At 45.2% G+C, this 22756-nt stretch overlaps 2 protein-coding genes across 2 annotated transcripts in view; both read right to left on the bottom strand.

Moving 5' to 3' along the window:
* Nucleotides 1–13728, bottom strand: part of LOC113610435 (piezo-type mechanosensitive ion channel component 2) — a 100761-nt gene extending 87033 nt beyond the window's left edge. Inside the window, exons 1-5 of the mRNA XM_027088579.1 lie at nucleotides 13591–13728; nucleotides 12798–12921; nucleotides 11064–11338; nucleotides 8929–9077; nucleotides 6522–6695 (exon numbers count right to left, since the gene is read on the bottom strand). Of these exons, the coding sequence (XP_026944380.1) occupies nucleotides 6522–6695; nucleotides 8929–9077; nucleotides 11064–11338; nucleotides 12798–12921; nucleotides 13591–13728 (860 nt within the window). The remainder of the gene's footprint in view (nucleotides 1–6521; nucleotides 6696–8928; nucleotides 9078–11063; nucleotides 11339–12797; nucleotides 12922–13590) is intronic.
* Nucleotides 13729–16559: 2831 nt separating this feature from the next.
* The window catches only part of LOC113610434 (piezo-type mechanosensitive ion channel component 2-like), a 50116-nt gene continuing 43919 nt past the window's right edge, over nucleotides 16560–22756 (bottom strand). The window contains exons 5-8 of the mRNA XM_027088578.1: nucleotides 21027–21146; nucleotides 18385–18423; nucleotides 17317–17455; nucleotides 16560–16729 (exon numbers count right to left, since the gene is read on the bottom strand). Of these exons, the coding sequence (XP_026944379.1) occupies nucleotides 16560–16729; nucleotides 17317–17455; nucleotides 18385–18423; nucleotides 21027–21146 (468 nt within the window). The remainder of the gene's footprint in view (nucleotides 16730–17316; nucleotides 17456–18384; nucleotides 18424–21026; nucleotides 21147–22756) is intronic.

Here is a 22756-nt window from a genome sequence, read left to right as displayed (position 1 = left end):
TCTCAGTTTGCTGATCTGTGAAATGGAATAACAGTGCCCACTTCCTGGAATGTTGTGAAAATGGAGGTGATTTCCGTTAAGTGCTTAACACGGTGCTTAGTACACAGGAACATTTTTAGAGTAAAGAACCATCTGCTAATGACAGATTTGCATATACTTTTTGATAATCCGCATCATCAGTTCATGCTAAGGAAGAGGCAGAATCAGGACACACCTTCGTGTGGGACCACATAGCACAGGTTGCTGGGGTGGGCGCTCAATTTGGACTCTAATTCTGTCATCAGCATATTCCTTAATGGCTTGTGTGTTAAAATGGCCATTCAGAGAACAGTGCAAACGTTTCTCCCTCGAGAATCCGTCTCTGATAGTCTCAATGCCCAGGGCCTCTTATGGCCACCATCACCTCCCTCCGCCATGTGGCCAGATCGGGTGGGTTGCTGCAGGGCTGGGGTCCGACTGCCCAGGGCAGGGTCGAGGCAGAACTGGCTGCCCCTTTGCTGTCACGGACGGCTGTATCGATTCCCCAGGAAAGCCTGTGTACCTTAACTTAGATACGTACCTCCCCCTAACTAATTTTAAAAAGGGATCCTGATTTTTCAAAGACTAAATTAAAAACCACCCTCTAGTGAAAAAAACATTCCCTGAAACTTCCAGCAAAGGAACTTAGGATGCTTGTAATTCTCTGCTGATCCTCACGTGTGGATTATCCCATCACTGGTGGATGATTTCCACTTTGGGATCCAAACCGACCAGCTGATGAACCAGATTCTCCCGGACCCCGCCCCAGCTTCCTTAAATCCCACCGTTTTGCCTGTCTTTCCCCTCAGGGAGCCCATTTCCTTCTCTTCTGCATTTTCTTGACCTCGCCTGTAACTCTGGTCTTGCTTTTATGATGATCCAAGCTCTGAGCTTAATCCTCTATTTCTTAGCCACGACGGTTCTCTCCTCTTGCATTCCAACAGAGTAGGTGACTTTTGTCTGTTTATTCACCCACCCTCTCTCTTTCATGCTTCCGCAGCTCTGTAAGTCAACGTGTGCATTTCTCAATTTGTGTCCACATCATTTTATTCTCTCCTTGAGGACAGAAATCCAGTCTCACTCTGCTCACCTCCCTCTGCTTGGTGTACACTATCATTCCCTGAGTGTTTGCTGAGTGAATTCTATACACTGGAGAGGCATTCAAATTTGAAACCAAAGAAACAAATTATGGAGGGTTGAAGAGGTTTAAGTCTGTACTAGGAGTTGACTTTGAAAAGCCACATATTAAGCTACTTTCCAATAAAGAAAATGGAAATTCTACTACGCTAAAATCCCCTAAGGCCTAAATTCTATTTATTTATAACTACTGCAAGGTAAACTGCACTCAACCCATTCATTAGACTATTAGAAAAAAGGAACTTTCTTGCAAATGTGTACTATTTATAAGTAATATTTAAAGTAGAAGTTTTAAAACTCTTTAAGATTGTATTCTGGAACTCCTAAGCACTTTGAGAAAACTGTATTCAAAGATGAGCAGTTGATTTAATTTAATTCAATTTAATGTCACATCTTAACTCTGTGTGGTAGTAATTCCTCCAAAAATAATCTACTAGGCAAGATTGGGTATAATGGCTCTGGTTTGTGTATATGCGGGAGAAATAATCATTACTCCTGTTAAACTCTTCTAAATCAGTCTGTTTACAGATTCAGCTGGAACTTCCTGCAATTTTTCACATCATCAAAATTTTACCAGTCACCCACTGCCCTAAACACACCCGCCACCTCACGCCTCGTAAGGTCAAGTCTAAATTGTAATCGACGCAGAAGTCAAATGTAGCTATGTCCCCTCTTTCACTGGAACTCATGTTTACAAACACATTATTCTCCTTATAAAACAGCATTGAGCGTACAGAAATAAATTTTGGGAGATGGAAAGCTTATTTACTTAAATAAAAGGTTCACCCTATCATTGGACACACTTCACGTGCAGCCTTTCAGAGGCACACATTGTCCAGAGAGGGATGGGTTTGTTAGGTCACGTGTCCCTTAAGGCAGAACTCTGGCCTTTCTTAAAATGTTAGCATTCAGACAAAAATGAGAGATTCCACTGGAAAGAAGACTGACCTAATGGTAGAATGCTTCAAGTTTTAAATTATTTTAGATGACTTTGCATCTAGATCATTCTAAGAACTCCTGAGTGAATTCACTGGCCTTGTGACTTGGGGTAATGGGCATAGGCTTTCTCTCAAGAGAAAAGTCAGGGACAACGGGGACCAAAACTTGTAGTCGTCCCTCGGTATCCATGGTGGAGTGGTTCCAGGACCCCCGAAGATATCAAAATCCACGGATGCTCAAGTCCCTTATATAAAATGGTGTAGTATTTTCATATAACCTATGCACATCCTCCTGTATACTTTAAATCATTTCTAGATGACCTACAATACCTAATACTATGTGAATGCCATGCAAATAGTAGCTTGCTCACAGCAAATTCAAGTTTTGCTTTGGGGAACTTTCTGGAATTTTTTTTCTTTTCACATATTTTTGATCTGTAATTGGTTGAATCCATGCATGCAGAACCCGCGGATACGGAAGGCCAAGTGTATCAGCCATCAGAGCCCATCAAACCAATTCCTGACCTCTTGGGTGCCCCAGCCACCTCCTCTTAAAGCAAATGGTCAATACTTTATGAGAAACACTGAGGGAGAGAGACAGAGATTGTGCTTTCTTATGTTTAGAGGGATAAGATTGATGCAGCTGCTCGAGATTTCTAGTTCGAGTCTCTGTCTTACTTCTCTTCCTGGCAGCTAAAAACCTGAGGTTGACTTTTCTCTCTCAGGCTGTCCACAAAACCGGCCCCAAAGGGAGCAAGCCCAGCCTCCTTCCTCTTCTGCAGAGATCTGCACACGGTGCGCTAAGTTTTTACACCTCCTTCTAGAAGTTCTGCCTCCTAGGGTTTGCTATTTGGTTGTCAGCCTTGGGATGTTACTTAAGATAACGACTAGAAAACCAACAAATCTTTCCCAGGGTTATTTTGTTAAGTGGATTTCTTGCAAAATACATGTTTCTATTACCTAAATTACTGACTTGATTACTAATGACACGAAGTTATGGGAGTGGGCATTTTAATTCACCTACTTGATAAGGTAAGAAGAGTTTTGGCAAAGCAGACCCCAAAGGCTCTTTTCTCTGAACTCTTAGGGCACTTGAGGATAACTCTACACATGGCACATGTCAAAGCTCACTCTTTATTATGTGTGGTCACCTGCATGGCTTATCTCCCCAGCTGGGTGCTATGCTTCTAAGGTACTGCCCAGCTTTGCCTTTTTGGCAGAAAGCAAATATATTGTGAAGTTGGGTCATGTAAAATACCGTCCTCCAATACGTTGCTCTTTCAAGTAGACGTATATTTGAAGAAACTGATGCTTTAATTTTCTCTTAACCATAGATTGTTGTGACCATTGTCACTTCATTCAGGAATATCTACTGAGGGTCCACTAATGGTTAAGCCTCCACGGTAAGTGAGATGGATTTTACAGGGACTCCGGGCCTGCGGGGTGGAGGCCTCGAGCAGGGGAGACAAGACAGCCAGACAGATAGGGGCTGAAGGCCAGTGTCGGGGGACAGCGATGAGAAAGTGCCCCGGGAATTCAGAGCAAGGGCAGTTCCGCTCAGCGGGGAGCCGGCAGTGTTGGGCAGGTCTGTGGAGGAGCTGGTTCTTGAGCTGAACTCTCCATCACGTGTTCAAGAGGGAGGTGGGCTCGCAGGCTAGCCGGGAACCAACGTTACCAAGGGTGACGTCAGTGGGGCTTGCGGCTGAGCCAGGCCAACGCCGAGGGCCAGCTGAAGACCCGCGGCCACCTCCAAGTCCGCTCGGCAGCACCGTTCGGTCCAAACGCCGAATGGCTGGGTTTGCAAAAGACATCCAGCGCACCTGCAGGCCACGCCCACTGTCTGATGATGCCATTTTCCACTTACAAGCTAACGAAGCGTTTAACACTCCCAGAGACCATTAACAAAAAGGAAACCGAGAGAGAAAACGTCGAGGTACCCACCTATTTATTATCAGATACACGCGCCCATTGACCTTGGCATGGCTACGCGGGGGCACAAGGAAGCAGGCGGTGGCAGCGGGGGACAGTTGGAGAGAGAAAGAGGAGAGTGTTAGCCAGAGAGGAGGAGCTGATGTCCCGTAAGCTCTGCACCACCACATGTGTCACCGACATGCTTCATGCACTGGAGGAGGGTCCAGACAGCGAGATTCGGCAGCAGAGAAACCAGAGTCGGGAAATCGCCGGACGGTAACAGTCTCTCCCTCCCTCCCCCCCAGTCACACACCTTGTCAGGAATCTGTAAGGTTTACATGTCCAGAACGCATTTATCAGATAAAATACCACGGAAAACATTAATTCTTGCTCCTTCCCCAGAATTAAAAGAAGAAAATCCTCCTAAATGTCCATATTCAACATACTGTTTTCTGAGGTGTTCTAAAACTGAAGACAGAAAAAACTCATTCTATTTCTATATGCATCACAGTACTTTCTAAAACAAATTATGGACAAACTGCAGTGACGGACATTTAAATAAGGAGTGGATACTTAGTACCTTACTAAGTATATATTATATAATAATTACATTGCGATTATGTTATATTATATATTTTATCAGTATATAAGGGAAATGATATTCCTGAGGATGCCTACCTAGAACTAATAATAGTTTCACATAAGGTATATCATAAAACACTTGCATAATGCTAACTTTATAAATTGTGGAAGGCTAAACACAATGAATTCTGCTTCAGACACAAGTGACGTTTGCCTACAGGGCCTACACAAACCACAAAAACGACAGACGAAACAGGAAAAAGGACAGTTGGCTATTCACAGAAACAACAGGACTGGAATCACTTTAAGGGATAAAATGCATTGATTATTCCCGATTTGGGAGTTTTTTTTTTTTTTTTTTTTTTCCCCCCAGCATCTACTAAGCGGGCAGGAACAGAGAAGGCAAAGCGGGACAGTCAATCCCAACCCCGAAAATACGTTTTTCTTCATCATTTTGATTTTAATGTAGCCATTTACTAGCGTTCTAGGGACTAAAACTACCGTGAGGTGAAAATTGCTAGTAAGGAAAATACTACAACGGAAAAGAGCTGCAAAAAAGATGGGATACGTATCTTATGGTCCAAGTTGAAACTTGGGGGACTTTTACATGAAACTCTTGCATGAAATCCCAAAACACCGAACTTGAGTGAGTCCTTTGAACTCCTCGAGTTTCTAGAAAACTGTTTTTCACAGAACCAAAAATGAAATCCTGCATTCCTAAACCATTCAGGTGGCTGCCATTATACACTCTCGCCTTGCCCTTTACATTTTCTTGGAAAAGCAACAGTTAAGGGGGGTGCTCAGGCTGAGCTGCGGCCAGAGGAGGGCCAGCTCCAGTCGCAGACTGAACAGACTGCTTGGCCTCCTTCCCTGTCCTGCCAGGCGAGGGGGTTATGGGCTGGCAGGACACCAGAGCAAACAGGGAGAACACATCTTGACATAGGCTGCTGTCCTTCTCCAGAACCTACATAATTAAATCAGGTTCTACATACTTAACAGGAACTCTGTGCAACAAATTCAGTTTTCCATAATTCCACTCCTTAGCACAGCACAACACAGACAGTTTGATATTTCATAAACTGTGCGTGATGAGATACTGCTGCATCTTCTTTGGATGGACACGTTGTTTCCCTTGAAAAAGAGCTAAGGGGAATTTTCAACTGTGGCATCTGTGCTCCTTTGAATACAGCACTTTGCTCCCTTATTTACTTAACAAGTGTTTTTCCAGGAACTGAATCACAGGCTATTATGTGAAGCAGAGAGGAAAATCAGTATCAAGGTTCATTAGACGAGTGCTTGTAATTTCCCCGTGATGGAGCAGATCTAGGCATGTGTGATGACCCACTGTGGCTTCAGCACACACGGCCAGGGAGAGCCAGATCCATCTGCTACTTGTAAACAATTTGTGTTTATTGATGGGCAGACCACAGCAGGGAGCTGATGAAAGGAAACACTGCCTTCGCTTTCTTTCCTTAAATCTTATTCTGGTTACTCATAGATGGCAGATTCTCTCTTTTTAGCCAAGGTTCTCCCCTTCCAAGACGGAAGGTAGAATTCTGCACTGCGCTCTCACTCACAGCGACTTCTTCTCTGCCTGTTAGTGCGACAGAAAACTCATCCTCCGAATTAGCCAGATTCTGTAAATGTTCTAAAAACACCTCACCAGCCTGGACACAAAAGACACATCACCACCGCTAAGGAATTCCAGTCTACACAGCTACTCTGAACTAATTCACGTGCCTGTCAAGATCACTGCATGAACCATCATAAACCACTACCAACTGTTTCACAAAGAGCCGTCAAATATTCCGCATTTTTTCTCATTGTTTCCCCCACTTACAGGCTGATACTCATGGCAAGTTCAGGGCTGAGATTCTAAGTGAGATGGTTGGGAGGGTCCAGGCTGCCTTCTTAGAGCTTCCTGCACGGGCTCACCTGTAGATGGTGCTGTCTTCCTTGCTGGGAATGGACTTCAGGTCCGTGAGTTCCAGGAAGCGGTCGTGGAAGTAGTGCAGGTGCAGGATGCACACCAGCAAGAAGGACGTGGGGATGAATATGCGCGTGAACAGCTCAGCCACCGTGAACTGTTTTAAGCCGAGGTCCTCCAGCCTGCAAGACAAAACGGCTTTCCCCGGTGGGCTCTCCTACCCGAACGTCTCCTGGAAGTTGGCTGTTTTCACAGTGATTTCATATTGAGTGTTTTCAAGACAGCATTCCCGATTTCCCCATTTCCTGAAGCAGCTGAGCTGTTCTCCACCCCTCTCTCCCCACCCTGCTCTTCACTGGCACAACCGTCTACCTCGTGCAAAACGCCCCAATCAGGGCATTCCCCCGACGCTTTCTTTGCCTTCCGGTCCCCACCATCTGCATTCCTTCGACCCTTGAATCTGTCCTCGTTTTCATTTCTAGCACCTCCTATTCTAGGTGGAGCCGCCATCCTCACTCGCAGGACCCCCCACTGCTGGCTGACCGTGCTGTTGTGTCTATTCTTTTTTTTTTTTTTTCTGCGGTATGCGGCCTCTCACTGCTGTGGCCTCTCCCGTTGCAGAGCCCAGGCTCCGGACGCGCAGGCTCAGCGGCCATGGCTCACGGGCCCAGCCGCTCCGCGGCATGTGGGATCCTCCCGGACCAGGGCACGAACCCGTGTCCCCTGCATCGGCAGGCGGACTCTCAACCACTGTGCCACCAGGGAAGCCCCTGTGTCTATTCTTGGCCTCCACACACATCACTTTTTCCTCAGCCAGTCAAGGGTGCTTTAAAGACTTTTAGAAATTTCACCATGAATGAGATGCAAACCATCACTACCTACAAGCCCTGCACCTCCGGGTGCCTAGCTGACCTTTCCCACTTCTCCCCTTGCTCCCCACAGCCCAGACTTCCTGCCTTTCCACACACACACACACACACACCCCAAAGTTTGCCCTGCCTCAGGCCCTTTGCATTTGCTGCTCTCTTTTTCTGGAATGTTCGTCCACCTCCCAGCTCCCAACTCACACAGTTTTCTAAAGACAAGCTCTTTCCTATTCTTCAGGAGTTTAAAATGACACCTCCTCAGGGACTTCCCTGGCTGTCCAGTGGTTAAGATTCGGCGCTTTCACTGCCGAGGGCGTGGGTTCAGTCCCTGCTCGGGGAACTAAGACCCTGCATGCTGCGTGGCGCAGCCAAAAGAAAAAATGACGCCTCCTCAGGGAAGCCTGCCCTGACTATTCCATCTCTAGTTACTGTCCCCCATTCTTCAGTACCTCAACCTGTTTCTGTTTCCTTCACAGACGTGTCGCAGTTGATTTGTTTGTACACTACGTAGGTTTTTGGTTTGTCTCCTCTCCTGGACTATAAACTCCACAGGGTTCAGACTCTGTCTCTCTTGCTTCCTGTTGCATCTTCAGGTACAGAAGAGTGTCTGGCCCAGGGGAGGCACTCAAGAAATATTTGCTGAATTGACTTAAAGATATATTAGTCTAGCTACACGGTGAACCCTCCTTTTAAACTCTCCTCTTGGCCACCTCAGGATACTCAGTTCTATGCCCAGTTCTGGTGGGATTTCTAAACGAACTTCAGAAGTTTACAGAAGCAAATTAGAAAAGTCTAGACTCCTATCTATTTCATGCACAAGAAAGATTTCATCATCACTAGTCTCTGAGCACTTTTCCTGGGGCACCAACTACTCCTTAGATCTTAGCACCTGCTCCATCAGTGAGGAGACGCTGATGTGTTACCTTATGAACCTACTGATGAGGAACTGGGCTCCAGCTAAGAAAGGAGGAAGCATGACAGTGAGGAACCGGGCAGGTGTGCTTCACATGAAACCGACACTAGAAAATGCCATGTCATTAATAATGGGCGGAAAATTCACTTCTCAGTTGATATTTATTGAGTACCTACTATGTGCTAAAAGCTCAGGGCAAGGTCATAAGAACCCCAAATGACCAAGACCTGAGTCCTCTTCTGGAGGAAACTTTATTTTTTTTTGAATATTATTTAATTTATTTTTTTATACAGCAGGTTCTTACTAGTTATCCATTTTATACATATTAGTGTATATATGTCCATCCCAATCTCCCAATTCATCCCACCCCCACCCCCACCCCGTCACTTTCCCCCCTTGGTGTCCATACGTTTGTTCTCTACATCTGTGTCTCAATTTCTGCCCTGCAAACCGGTTCATCTGTACCATTCTTCTACAACTTATAGCCATCACTGGCTATAAGTTCTGGAGGAACTTATAGCCAGTGATGATGTCATGTTTTACTAAAACCTCCCAGAAAGATGTTTTGAACGACACACATTCACAACCTCCTGCTGTTTGTCATGTTCCATCCCGCTGTCCACCACAATTACTTACTTTTCTTTTTTCAATCCCGTCATGTTTTGCCACAGGCCCGGGAAGTTTTCAAACTGATATGTGTATATAAAGATGAGCACCAGCATCGTGTAGATAACCACCGACATCCAGAAATATTTCAGGATCCGTCTCCACCACTCATAGTGCACCTGAACAACAAACGAGAAAAAAAAAGCGGTCAGAGGAAAACTCACAAAAACACCTGCTTTATTCAAAGAAGACAGGTGATTCCATTTACAAATGTTTGAAAACAAAGGCACGTTCATATTTAGTTTTTGAGGCTCTGTTCCTCGTAGGGTTGGGTGGCTGTGGATTGGAATCCGGTTCCACCAGAAGCTGTGAGCTGTGTCCTTGGGCAAAGCTGCTACCCTGAGCTTGTTTCCTCCTCAAGAGTACTTACTTTCCAGTTGTTCTGAGGATGAAATAATGATGTTTGTATCATCATCATTAATAATGTTTATTTCGGCATGATGTCTGGTCTATATCTGGTCTACGGGAGGCTTTCAGGGAGGTATATTCTGTGCTTGTGGTCATGGCTGGGGAACTTGCCTCCATTTTGGAATTCAGAGTGATGCCACATGAATACAAATGTGAGACCGCCAGAGAGAGGAGGCATCCCTCTCCACCAAAAACCTGTGGGTTTTCATTAGGGAACATCTACTCGGAATTTCAAAAGGTATTTCAAAGTGTGACTGACCTCAGTTGAGACATTTTCATCTCCACAGGTAATCGCCTCTTGTTAATCGAGGTTGCTTTACTTGTTTGCTTGGTTGCCGGCAGGAATGTTTACTGTTACACTTGTGTACATCATCGGGTTCCCACCCGTCATCAGTTACACGGAATTTGTGGAGGGGCTAACTCATTTCAATATAACATTTCATATGTTCTAATTAATGAAATACTAAAGCACTCACTGCATTATACATACATTTGTAAACACACACAGACACACACGCACATGCGCATGATTTTCTGATTCCAAACTCTGAAATACAAATGAACCGAATATTATCCAGTGTTTTAGATTATCCAGCCACAGTTTTTACACTACTATTCAAAAGTGTAATCTAATGATACAGACTTATTTTTTTTTTTTCGATACGCGGGCCTCTCACTGTTGCGGCCTCTCCCATTGCGGAGCACAGGCTCCAGACGCGCAGGCTCAGAGGCCATGGCTCACGGGCCCAGTCGCTCTGCGGCATGTGGGATCTTCCCGGACCGGGGCACGAACCCGTGTCCCCTGTATCGGCAGGCGGACTCTCAACCACTGCGCCACCAGGGAAGCCCCAGACTTATTTTTTTAATTAATAATTTTTGAAAAAGTTATGAATTTTTTCTGACTTCATTTTACACATGCATTTGTTTTTCTTCAGTTTTGTCATGTTTATTTTATTTATTGAAGTATAGTTGATTTACAATGTTGTATAGGTTTCAGGTGTACAGCAAAGTGATTTAGCTATATATATATTTTTTCAGATTCTTTTCTTTTATGTCATTACAAAATACTGGGTATAGTGCCCTGCGCTATACCATAGGTCCTTGTTTATCTATTTTATATATAGCAGTGTGTATCTGTTAATACCAAACTCCTAATTTATCCCTCCCCCCTCCCCTTTGGTTTGTTCTCTACGTCTGTGGGTCTGTTTCTGTTTTGTAAATAAGTTCACTTGTGTGGTATTTTAGATTCCACATGTAAGTGATATCATATGGTACTTATCTTTGTCTGTCTGACTCACTTCACTTAGTATGGTAATCTCCAGGTCCATCCGTGTTGCTGCAAATGGCATTATTTCGTTCTTTTTTTATGGCTGAGTAATATTCTATTGTGTATATGTACCACATCTTCTTTATCCATTCCTCTGTTGATGGACATTTCTAAGACCAGGAATAAGACAAGGATGCCCACTCTAACCACTTCTCCACCATTTTAAGAACCTAACATTTAAAATCAGTGCACAAGCTGAAGGGAGCTACTTCTCATTTGAGGATTCCTAGTGTGTAATGTCTGAATCTCATCGACCCCTTTACACAATGTTTTCACGAGGTCACAGTAACTTAGAGTCTTGTCGAAAGAAGCTCACGTACGTTCCTGGACAGATGTGAGGATTGAAAAACAGGGACAGCTGTGTACCCACCTGATACAGGGCCACACAGAACAGGAAGAGCACCATGTAGATGATCTTGTACATCACGATTTTGCCCTCGAAGCTGACGAAGAAGAACATGCCTCCACAGACGTAGATCCAGTACTTGATGAACAAGGCCACCACCAGGTTACCCAGCACCTTCATGATGTCCTGCTCGTTGTCGTCGTCCTCCTCCTTCTTCTGCTCCTGCTTCTCCTCCTTTGCCTCCTCTTCTTCCTTCTTCTCCTGGGCCTCCCCATCCACCTGTATGTCCTGTTCGTCATCTTCAAAAGAGAAGACCATGCTGTTCAATGGAGCTGGTCCCCGGACCAGAACCACACTCTGCCCGGTGTGATGGGAGTGCCACACAGCGCACGCATTTCGTGCATTACCATATGAGTTAAATAATTTTAGATGGTTCTAATAAACAAGCCAGAATTTATGGAACTAATTATAGTCCATTTTCCTAAAATTCTTGAAATATAGTTTTAAAGAAATACATTTGGTAATACTTTTATACTAATCTTTTTATGACACCTATTCCACTTGTAATATCCTGCTGTAACTATTGCAGGATCGAGGAAAAATACATAGGCAACAATAACACAAATAAAAACTACTACGACAACTTCAAATTCCAACTGTTAACATGACTCCAGACAATCCTAGCAGTATTTTACTGGATTTGGGTTAATGGTAATAATCTTAACCAAAAGTATGCTTTTAGAGAACTAAGAAAGTAAGAGTTAAAGCCAAATATCACTTAATTTAAATTAGAATTGAAGAATAATTGTAATTTACCTAAGTTTAAAATAGTTTTATGCACTGCAATGCAAAGCTTATATTTGGTCTTACTTTAAAATATGCTAATATATGACTCATTTTTGTGTTACTAAGGCAACCTGTTAAATACATCTAAATAATGTATTCAAATGACCAGGAGATCCACAGAGTGAGGGGAATGCAAGTGAGGTGAGAGGTCAGAGCAACTGCTGATCTTAAATGAACTATTCTTTATATAAAGTAACTGGTGAACTTAATCACTCTATTAACAGACACATCCAAAGTCAAAGAGTCAAGATTCAAATCTTATAGACTTTTGTTGCTGAAAAGTAACTCCATGGTTAGGTCTAAACGAGAAACTATAAGAAAAGGATGAGTTGGTGTGTGTTGGTTTTCTCCTCCTTACCGGGTTAGTCTTAAGGTTACCAGCCCAACCTCTGTGGACCTTTATGGCATCCTTTTCAGACAAGGCTACACACATCACTAGTGGTCTCCAAGCCGTTCTACTAACATTAAATGATATTTATTGGTACATCCAGGCAGGTAGGGAGTGAGAGGCTCTCATTTTACCCATATAGCAGGTCTAAAACTACAGAGGTGATCGATCATCAAAACATCAGATTCTATTTTTGACTTTGTGGTATATTCGTCTTTGAAAAGAAGAGGATTCGAATTTGGAAGATTTGAGTCACTTTCTTGGTACTAACACTCAGTAAATGTGACCGTGGAGAACCCAGTGCACTTCCCTGAGCTTCAGTTTCTCTTCCCTGAAGTGGGAGTCACTTTTGTGAGGATCAAATGACACAGGGTCTCTGAAGCTCCTGTGGACGGGGACTTAGCCCCGGGACACGGTCATTTATCTGCTCACGTCTACACCTGGCCTCCTTCTGGTCTGCAGCAGAGCGCCCTGGATGTCCTCGGGGGCCCTTCCTCCCGTCACACACCTCACGCACTAATTACCTTTTTCTTCATTTTCCTGACTTCCGATTTTGACCTCAGACAGAAGAGCTTCCTTTTCTTGGAGAGCTTTTTGCTCTGTGAGGTGCTGTCTCAGCAACAGCCAAAACGTAATGGTGAAAAGGATCTGAAAGGAGAGAATTAGGAACACGAGCATCAAGTCTTTGAAGCATAAGCCTATTTCAACAACTACTACGCCTTCTCTGCATTTCAGTGGGAGCAATTACATGAACCTTTCCACTTGAGATAGAGTCAGGCACCCACTTGATTTCAGCTGAAAGTCACTGGCTTTTAAATCTCCTTTCCCGAGGACGCTGGCATGCCGTCCAGTGCCAGGGTGCATTCATGCCTGGGATGCCCCGGGAAGATGCACAGGACAATCTGGGCTGGAAGCCAACTTGGACCAGTGGTCCCCTTCAAGGTGCTAGTCCTTGACTTCCTGTCCTTCCCTGACATCAGCACAAGAATCAGAAGATGATGTATTTCTCCATGATCCCTGTTGCTTCTGCAGTGGTCCTTATTTTGAAGAATTCCACAGATGGGAAAGAAGAACATTTCTTGCCAGCAAATAGAACCCCTTAATATTCCCATTCTTCTCCCAAAGCTGAAGGGGGAATTGTTCTAAGTGCCCACACGTTTATATTAACATTTTCCTGAGGGCTAGGAAAAACATTATGATTTCAAGCAGCAGCAAATATTTGGAACGTGTTTTTGTACTTTTTTGCTTGGATGTGTTTGTTTGGATTACCGTGGTTTTGTCGGAATGCTTTGTTTTCTTGCTCTGCCGTTCACTTACCTTTGAGGCAAGTTCCCCTGGCTCTTTCTTTTCTAAAAATCCCGGGACCTTTTTAATTTCAGGGAGTTCAAAACTCCATATGTACTGTAATATGAGCAGGAGATTTCCGTAGACAACCATGAATGGAGAGCTGATCATGGCATATTTCCTTCTGTTGCGAATCATCCAAAGAGTGCAGGACCAGATCAGCAGCACGAACGTCAGCCAGCTGTGGTATGTGATGCTCCACGCCTCCAGGAAGGAAGGAGGAGAAAACGGTGACGGTCAATACAACATACAGGCCCCACCCTGCTAAGTTAGACGTTATCTAGCAGGTGAAGGTCAGTAACATTCACACTATGGAGGGAGGGTGTTGTGGTGAAATCATGGAGGGACATCCCAGCTGCGGCAGGGGACACAGCGAGGAGAAAGGCTGCCTCTGTGAGCTAGCACTTGCCCTCGACTTCCTGGAAGGAAGAGGGTCGGGCAGGGGGCTTCACTCCACGTCCTTTGCCCTCCAGCCCCGAATGTCTTCCTTTCCACCCTGCTTTGCAGAATGAGAAGCAACCTGCTTTCTCCTTTATTCTTCCAAACCAGCTTGGGGTCGGCTATTTTTTCAGGGTGCTGGGTGAGTGTGGCCAAGCTGGGCTCAGAAACAGAAGCTGCAGGGACCACAGGGTCAGCACACAAGCTGGCTTCAGGGGTCACCCTTAGCAGACCCGCCGGGAAGACAGACATGATAGGAACCAGGGAATCTCCAGGAGGAGGTAGAGTGTTAGGTGTCCGCACACCGCAAACAGTAAAGCCAGGTTAATGGAGAGGCCGGCCTCCCCTTCCGCCCTGCAAGAGGCAAGACATCTTCCACTCACACCAAACTCCCACAGGTCCAGAAGATATCTCAAAGGGCAGCTGCTGGAACATTCTAGAAAATCAGGCTCATGAGAACCATTAACTTCAGTAAATCTATCCTCTCATACCATAATCTCGGATACCAAATTTCTGTGAAAAGGTCTTTAAAAATATTTTCTAGCTGTTATTTGGAGCTAATTGAAATCAGTCATATTCTTCAGTATCACGAATTACCAAGAGTTATTCGTAAAGTCTGAAATGTTTTACAAGTCTGTTTTGCTTCTGGAAAGCAGATAAGTATTGAGATAAATAAGATAAATGAATAAAGTCAGCACAGAACAAACAAATACTTCCTTGCAGCAATGTGCAAATCTGTCCGAAAGCAGAGCTAGCTTTTTAAATGCAGTTATTTAAAACTGTTGGTTAAAACATATGGTAATTATAAACTGGAAATTAAAATTGCTTTTAGTAAAATTAAGTGAGTGACTGACAACTATTACCAAGTCTGAATTATTTTCATGAAGATAGTATTCCTTGGAAATAGTGTTATCAAAGGTTGGTAATATTTAATGCCTTTATCCCAGGATGAAATTCAGATCTGACCTGGCCATTTTTTTGTGGAGGACCCAAGAAAGTAATCTTCGCAGATATTATAATTCCAGCGTATTTTTCCCCCTGTACATTATCCTTGTTTGGGTGAAAGAGGGAGAAAAAGAAATTGTGAAGATTTCGCTCTTTGTGTTTTTGAACAAAGACATCTATAGTTCTAACAGACCGTGCTCCTTTCTGTCTGTGATTAAAAGTCTGCTGCCACGGGGGAACTTCCACGGAAGACAGGCACTTTTAAAGCATTAATATTGGGGCTCCATGAAAACAACTGAAATGGCACCAGACGAGAGCACGTCTTTAACAAGAGATCTGCTCTCCTGCGTTGTTTTTACAACAGATTTCTTTTCTACTGAGGAACTGAATGTGTATTTCAAGTTTTTCTTTTTTTTTTAAGCTCTATTTCTTTACATAAAGAAACCAACTTCTCTGGCTTCTTTTTAGAGACAGAAGAAGAAACGTATACTCTTTTGAGTTCAGAATCTGAATTATTTGATGTTTTCAAATAGAGTTTTGGCTGTAGTGTAAATTAGGGATTGAGCTTTAAAGTGTCAAAAAGTACCCAGAGAGCCCAGAATTCATATTATTTAGAGAACAGAGTTTGCAGTCCCCAAAAGAGCCATCTTTAATTTTGAGGAGCTTTCTGTTCCCCATGCTCTCAGCCATGGCCATGGTCCTTGCAGAAGCTGAAGCTGACGTGCAAACAGGTTTTCTCAGGAGACCTCTGGACTGAGAGCCTAGGGAAACTGTCTTTAGGTGATTTTTTTCCCTAGAATTATAGAATATTTTCTTTTTTTATCATTTACGGTGTCCATGGGATCTCACTACTGGCCACAAAATTTGAAGACTTTTGTGTGAAATAAGTTTCTCAAAATAAATTAGCTTTCCCAGTAAAATTCGTTTTTAGGAAGAGCAGAAATTGGCCTTCTTTTCTATCCTGTCTCTGGTCCCAAGGACGATTTCTGAAGCTCTGATGCTGGAGATGAGCATGTTCCTAGCGGTGAGCAGAAACGCAGGTAAACTGAGAGCTCACAACCAGAAGAAGCCCTCGGGGACTCGGCGCTTGACGCTTAGATTGGTAAACATTTGCTGCAGCTCAAATGGAATAAAGTCTCAAATCTAAGACAAGCTGTGACTATAACCCTCATTATCTGAAAGAAATAAAAGTGGCCTTTGTTAATCGTGAACACCTTCAATGCCACTTAGAAAAACTACCCATATGTCCTTTAAGATCGGCAAAATAGGGGACAGTCTGACTTAGGCTAATTTGAGAGAAAGGTATTAATATTTAGGAGGAGGCTAGCTAGCACAGAGGACATGGCTTTGAAATCTAGAATATAAAGGGCCCATGAGAAATTACCATAAGCGACCATTCTCTGCCAAGACATTGGGAAGATGAAGACATCAGTGCTGGCGGGAGGAGGTGGTGGGGCTTGGAGCCGGCGGGGTGCAAGCACCGTCCATCCCTCCAGCACTAATTCTGTGCCCAAGGACAGGACACAGAGCAAGATATAGGGGCAGAATCCAAGCAGAAGTTAAGGGTTCTCGTAGGCACGCACCATCATAGCGATAAGGGCACAGATGTAACTCTGCTTCATGATGAACTGGAACACGGAGACCATGGCATGGACTTTGACACTCCTTTCCTCCTCATAGGCCTTCTCCTCCTCAAATTCTTCATTCTCATCTTCTCCCTCCTTCTTTTCTAGAGGGACAGATTATTTTATATAAAAATCTATGCAAATATGTGAATTTCACATAAACGTCCCGAGCAGTACAGAGCACGTATTTGTCATCTACAGTAACAAGGCAGCTTTCTTTCAACACAATAAACTGAGAGAAAAGGGAGAAAGGCCTCATCCAAGTTTTGGGGCTCTTGGTTTTTTTATTAGACGAAAAGAGCTCTCTCTGAAGACATCATCCACTAACCAGCAAAACTATTGGCTGTGATTACGCCATCAAATTACAGAAAGAGTAAAACACACATATGCACATAGTCTTAACACTAGAAACAAGTTGGCTTGTTTAAAATAATTTTTTACCTTTTATTTTTCAAAGTTTACCCCAATTAGGCCACTTATTTTGTACCCAAGGACAGACCACACAGAGCAAGATGGAGGAGCAAAATCTAGGCAGAAGTTAAGGAAATGAGCTTCATCAGACTGACCATGGAAGGAAGCAACCTCTGCTAGAAAAAAAAAGGAAAAAGAACCAAATCCAATGAAGGATAAACCAAAGACAGATTCAGAGCTCCTGCGGGAGGATAAACCAAAGACAGATCCGGCTCCTTACCCGGGGAGTCGGCGGCGGGCTCCCAGCGGTACTGTGGGGTGGAGTACAGGTCGGCCTTGGCGGGGCCATTCTCCAGGGGAAGGCTGGGGTGGATGGTGTGGTAATCCACAGGGTTGCCATTCACAGTCACCAACAGGCCCTGCCGGGGAGGCGGGGCAAAAGCAGTTGTGACGGCAGCTCTGGTTCCCAGTGCGGACCTGCCTCCTTCCCTTCTGGTAGGTGGGCACACGGGATGGTGCAGAGCCGATGGGGGGCCGAGCACTGTCGGCAGTGATGCCCACTAGCAAGACAGTCTTGCTCACCCCCTCCAAACCTACATCCCACAGAGCCATCACAGGACAAGGTAAACCTGACCTTGCCCACCTCTGCTGCACCCCAGGCCGTGCCCCCCTCTCCATCCTCGCTATGAAGTGTGAAGCCTGGAAAGGCTGCTGAGGCTTCAGGACCTGCTCTTGTCTCCTCTCCAGCCTCAGCTCACGGCCCCTCCCCCCAGCCATCCTCCAGCTACAGGAACTCCAGACTCGCCTGGGTCCCGGCCTGCAGCCCGAGCACTGCCCGGGCCCCCCTGCCTGCCCCACACCCTGCGCGGCTCCCAGGACTTAGCAAATTCTCAGGTTAGACAGCAACCCCACAGGTCTCTACCTGATGCTGCAGCTTGCAATTCCCATGTTGCAGCACTCTGTACACTAAATACAATTTCCTGCTTTTTTTCTCTCTTCAGCTTTACAATTTTTCATTTATGCATATACATATAAACATATACACGCACACATACATGTGTGTGTCCATGGACATGCAAGACTTCTTATTCAAATCATGGAACAGGCAAACCCTCCACTGTGGCTTTTTAAAAGTTTAAAAACATTTTATATGTTTATACGCGAGCTCATGTTTTATGAGTCAGTGTTTTAACAGCAATAAACCAGATACAATTTCTGCAAAAAAATTATGTTAAAACGTATGGAAATTTTATAGACCATTAAAATACACTCAGAGGGGCTAATTCCATTTATGTCCCTTTTATATCACTGACATGCGCAAAAATGAGGATTCTAAAGATATACTAACATCAGATGGTTTGTAGTCATCTTGAGTCATGGATAAAAGCTGCAAAAAGCAATGCAGGACAGCACGTTAATATGTGAGCAGAAAGCATCATGATGTTTATACACAGCGATAAAGTTGTACTACACACATACCCATCCCTTCAGCTAGCTGCATGCTAGTGTGTTAAAAGTGCCATGCAAAATACAAAGGCATGAATAACGCAGCTGGAGGGTGCTGTTTTTATAACCCTTTCCAGTTTCCGATGTTAACTTTTAATCACGACAGTCAGTAAGCACTCATTAACCACGTGACTACAAAAGAGCTGATTACATTTTTTCAAGTGTTTTGTTCTAATAGAATTAGCTGCTTGGTTTTATAGTCCTAGGACCCTTTGAGACGTCTGCAGAATTCTGAAAGTACTGACTTTTCAAGAAATTGAAGTTTCATAATAAAGAAAATTTGATGTGCAGTGCGGGCTGGGATTAAGATTTGTGTATTGTCTGCAACAAAAGAATTATGACACGATTATGCCTTTTAGCTCTATTAGTGCTAGGGGTTTGGGGCTCCCCCCAGTAACAAGTAACTGCTGAGCTAAAGGTTCTCCCACTCTTTTGGGTCGGAACTCATTCACTTTCTTAAAAATCACTGAAGGTCCCAAAGAGTTTTTATTTATGCAGGTCCTATCCATCAGTATCTATTGTGCTAGAAATTAAAATGGAGGCATTAAAACTATTCACTTGTTAATTCATTAAAAATTGGAAAAAAACTTGTTCACATAAATAATTTTATTCAAATAGCTGTAGTTTTAAAAAATAATGAAAAGAGTGTTGTTGTTTTACACTTTTGAGTATCTTTAATGTCTGGATCAAAAGAAGACAGCTGGGTTCTCATGTCTGTTTGCACATTCAATCTGCTGTGAGGTATTGTTTTGGTTGAAGTAGTTAAAGGAACTCTGGCTTCACCCAGCGATGCAGCTGGAAAAGAAAGAAGTATCTCAGGAGTCCATCCAGACTGTGGATCCTCTCCTGGGACCCTCTCCCAAACTCAAGATGGGGAAGTAACCGAAGCTGAGCTGTGTGTGGAATCAGTAAAGCCCCTGGAGGATCCTGCACCCGGACCGGGTCTTCTACCTACACACACGTTGTGACCGCACGTGCTGGTGATGTGCTTTAGGGATTAGACAGCTCCACTGAATACTGACACGCTGTACTGCACAAAATCCGACTCTTCCAATATTCTAATTTTCACTAAAAGTTCTCATTTTATCACTGGCAACAAATGTTGTCAGTTGTTTGCCTTGAAGCGATGGACCACTCCATTCACTTTCCAGTAACTGCTGAATGTCCATACCTGAGCCACCCCAACTGTCTGTCAGCTGTTCTCGCACGTCGACCTGGGCCGCTCACCTGCCAAGTGCTTCTCCTCCTCGAGGGGTCAGCACTTCAGGGGGACCTCCCCTCGTGTCACTCAGAATATTAAAAAGGTATGTGCCTCAAGGTTGAGATTTAAGAAAAGCAACGACTGTTCCTGGTTCATCAAGAATATTCTCAAGTGGAACTGGCCTTTCTGCTTTGTTTGCCAAGGACACGACCACGGCTGCGGGGGTTCGTGCTGCTGCCTTGGTTGGTGCTTTTGTACCATCAGAGCAATTGTCAGCATAGTCCAAAGGCGAATGTCTTAAGTATTATTACAAAAATAGTTTCGAGCCTGTGGATCCTGGCAAGGGTCCCAGGAATCCCCAGGGATGGCCCACAGACCTCATTTTGGAAACTGCTGTGCTGTCTCTCTGGCTTAGTGACATGGCAGGACACGTGTGATGGGAGGAAAGGGCCCCCGGAAACCCCAGAGGTCTCCGGGCACCACGTCTGTTCCACGTGGCTGCCAGCTCCCTGAGAAGTTCATTCATTGTTTCCCTGTCTCTCAGTCCATGACAGTCAGGCATCAACTAGGACCACGTGTCTTAGAGAAACTCTTCCACCAAGTCAATCAGAGAATCTGCTCCTCGATTCCCAAACGTGCTGGGAAGCAAAGTGCTGACCCCGTCTGAGAATTGTATCTGTCTTCACCACATTGCAAATGGGCCATTTTAACAAGTCAGTGGCTGGGTTGTGTTGAAAATAGTGAACAAATGGTGAAAAGATGAAGAATCACACAGCTGTGCTCCCGTCCCTGGCATCCACACTGCGGCCCCGACACAGCGAGAGGCTGCGGCTCTTCACGTCCACACAGACTGGCCGGTGTCCCGAAGGCCGTGTGAGCAGTCATCGTCACTGCAGCAGCCACCCCGACACAGGGAATTACTCTCTGCAGTGCATCCCACCACCCAAGCTGTTACCGCCCAGGGCCAAGGGGTCTCTTTGTTGTTTTTTGTTTGTTTTAAATACAAAATTTTTTTTTAAAATTAAGAACACTCTCTTTCTAGGGTTAAGAGACTTCAGGGAGAAGCACTGAACTATAAAAGTCTGGGTCTGATGGAGCCTGGGGTTTCCTTTCGAAGCACTGGGTTCCCTTCTCTGAACAGATGTTGGGCACTAAGACTTCCTCATCAAACTGCTCCCGTAAACTGAGCAATCTGGGTTTGCAGGTGGACTCACATGACCTGAATTCAGCAATATAATAAAAAGCAGCAAAATAAACGAGAAACCCCTTTCCTTGCGGCTTACTTTTCTCTCATCCGTGGGGTAGTGGGTCGCGTACCACAGGCTCCGCCTCCTCTCGGCTGTGACGGGGACGGGGCTGCAGGCCAGGGCTCTGTCCTCTTCCTTGGTCCTCTCTTCCTGCACCTGAGACACAGAATAACCCACAGGACAGCCCTGCTCCCCGGAGCAGCCCCTCAGCGACCTGGGAGACCAGACACAGCTGCCCATCTCTACCCCCACGTGATGATTTTGTAAAGTAACGCATACACTACGTGGGCTTTTATCCAGACACTTTCAAAGATGGCCAAAATGCCACCCTGTAATGCCACGCGAAGCACAGCAGTGTCGCTTGTTCCTGATCCCTGCTAAGCCCCATGAAATACAGGAACTGGCGCTCACGTTACGTCACCGAGCCTCCTGTGTGTATTCTAACCTGCAGGAGGAAGGGGCTGGGCTGGGTTCACAAAAGTCACACCTGACTGTGGAACTCAGCCACGGGAATCTTTAATGAAGAAGACATTTACTAAAAGCAGAGTCATCTAGAGCTTACACTCAATATTAAGCAAAAAGAGAGTTGATGCATAACACAGCTGCCTTGCCTAATGGGACCTTGGCCTGAATCAGACAGTTGGTCCAGGAGAGTTGAGAGAAAAAAAGGATCAGAACGCACTTGGTGGTTGAGGATGGTTCCCAACAAAGATGTCCCGTAAAAGGGCACTAACACATGTTGATATGGGGGCAGAGGGAGGGCACGTAGTGCCACTGCCCGATTCCCGGGGCCCAGTGCACACAGAGCACCCACGGGGAGCACCAGATGCCCCGGGGAGCCCGTGTGTTACATTCACCTCCAGACACCTGCTTCTCTCTCTCTTTCTCAAACATATACCGTAGACTTTTACCACAGAACTCATGTTTTCCATGAAATGTGCCAGGCCACCTGGAGCCATGATAGAACCAGGCACCTGCCCTCCATCAGCACCTCAGTGAGAAGTCCCGTGTCCCAGCCCCACTTAAAATACAGACCCCGAGGGTCGATGCTGTTGTGGATTAGGCCCTGTTCTCCACACACCCCCGCAGACGCTGTGGTTTGTGACCTGCTGTGAACTGTGTGGCCTGGAATGTGGACTGTCCACCCCAGAGGGCCCGTGGCTAAGGAGGCCAAGTGTCTCCTGGGCCTGAGGGGCTGTAACAGCCCAGCAGCACCTGGGCACAAGCTCCTGCCTGACACACGACAGAGAAAGCCAAGGGCACCTGGAACTCTTGTGAACCCGAAGGCCTTAAAGTCATTTCCATCGTTGGTTAAGACATTGTTCAGAGATGGTTTCCGTGAGATGTTTTAATCTCTTTTGCACAGTTTTATGTGTGCACACACACATACCCACATCTGTGTGTTTGTGGCGGAAGTGAACACAGCACCACTTTAAGGGGTTCTACTGGCACACTCATATCTTAGAAGAGACTTGGAGGAAAAGGTAACAGAAGGTAATTGGGCTTCTCCAGGAGCCCTTAGAGCGTTCTGTCACCACGTCACTGCCATCACTGGCTCCAAGGGAGAGGTGAGTCATGAGGTCCCTGCAAACAAGCACGCCTGTGTGGTCCTCTCACAGAAGGGAGGTGGGCAGACCCCCTTCCTGCAGGAGGCACTCCCGCTGGGATGGATGGAACACACCTCTCAGGGTTTCACTGTGCCGACTTGGGCCTGCTCACATCTTTGGGGGCTGCTTTTCCTCTTGTACAATGTATAGTCCCCCAGA

The sequence above is a fragment of the Aethalodelphis obliquidens genome, unplaced genomic scaffold (assembly GCF_003676395.1).
Source record: "Aethalodelphis obliquidens isolate GAN/ISIS:26980383/991018 unplaced genomic scaffold, ASM367639v1 scaffold63, whole genome shotgun sequence".
NCBI classification, from domain to species: domain Eukaryota; kingdom Metazoa; phylum Chordata; class Mammalia; order Artiodactyla; family Delphinidae; genus Aethalodelphis; species Aethalodelphis obliquidens.
This window is presented reverse-complemented; position numbering and strand designations above follow the sequence as displayed.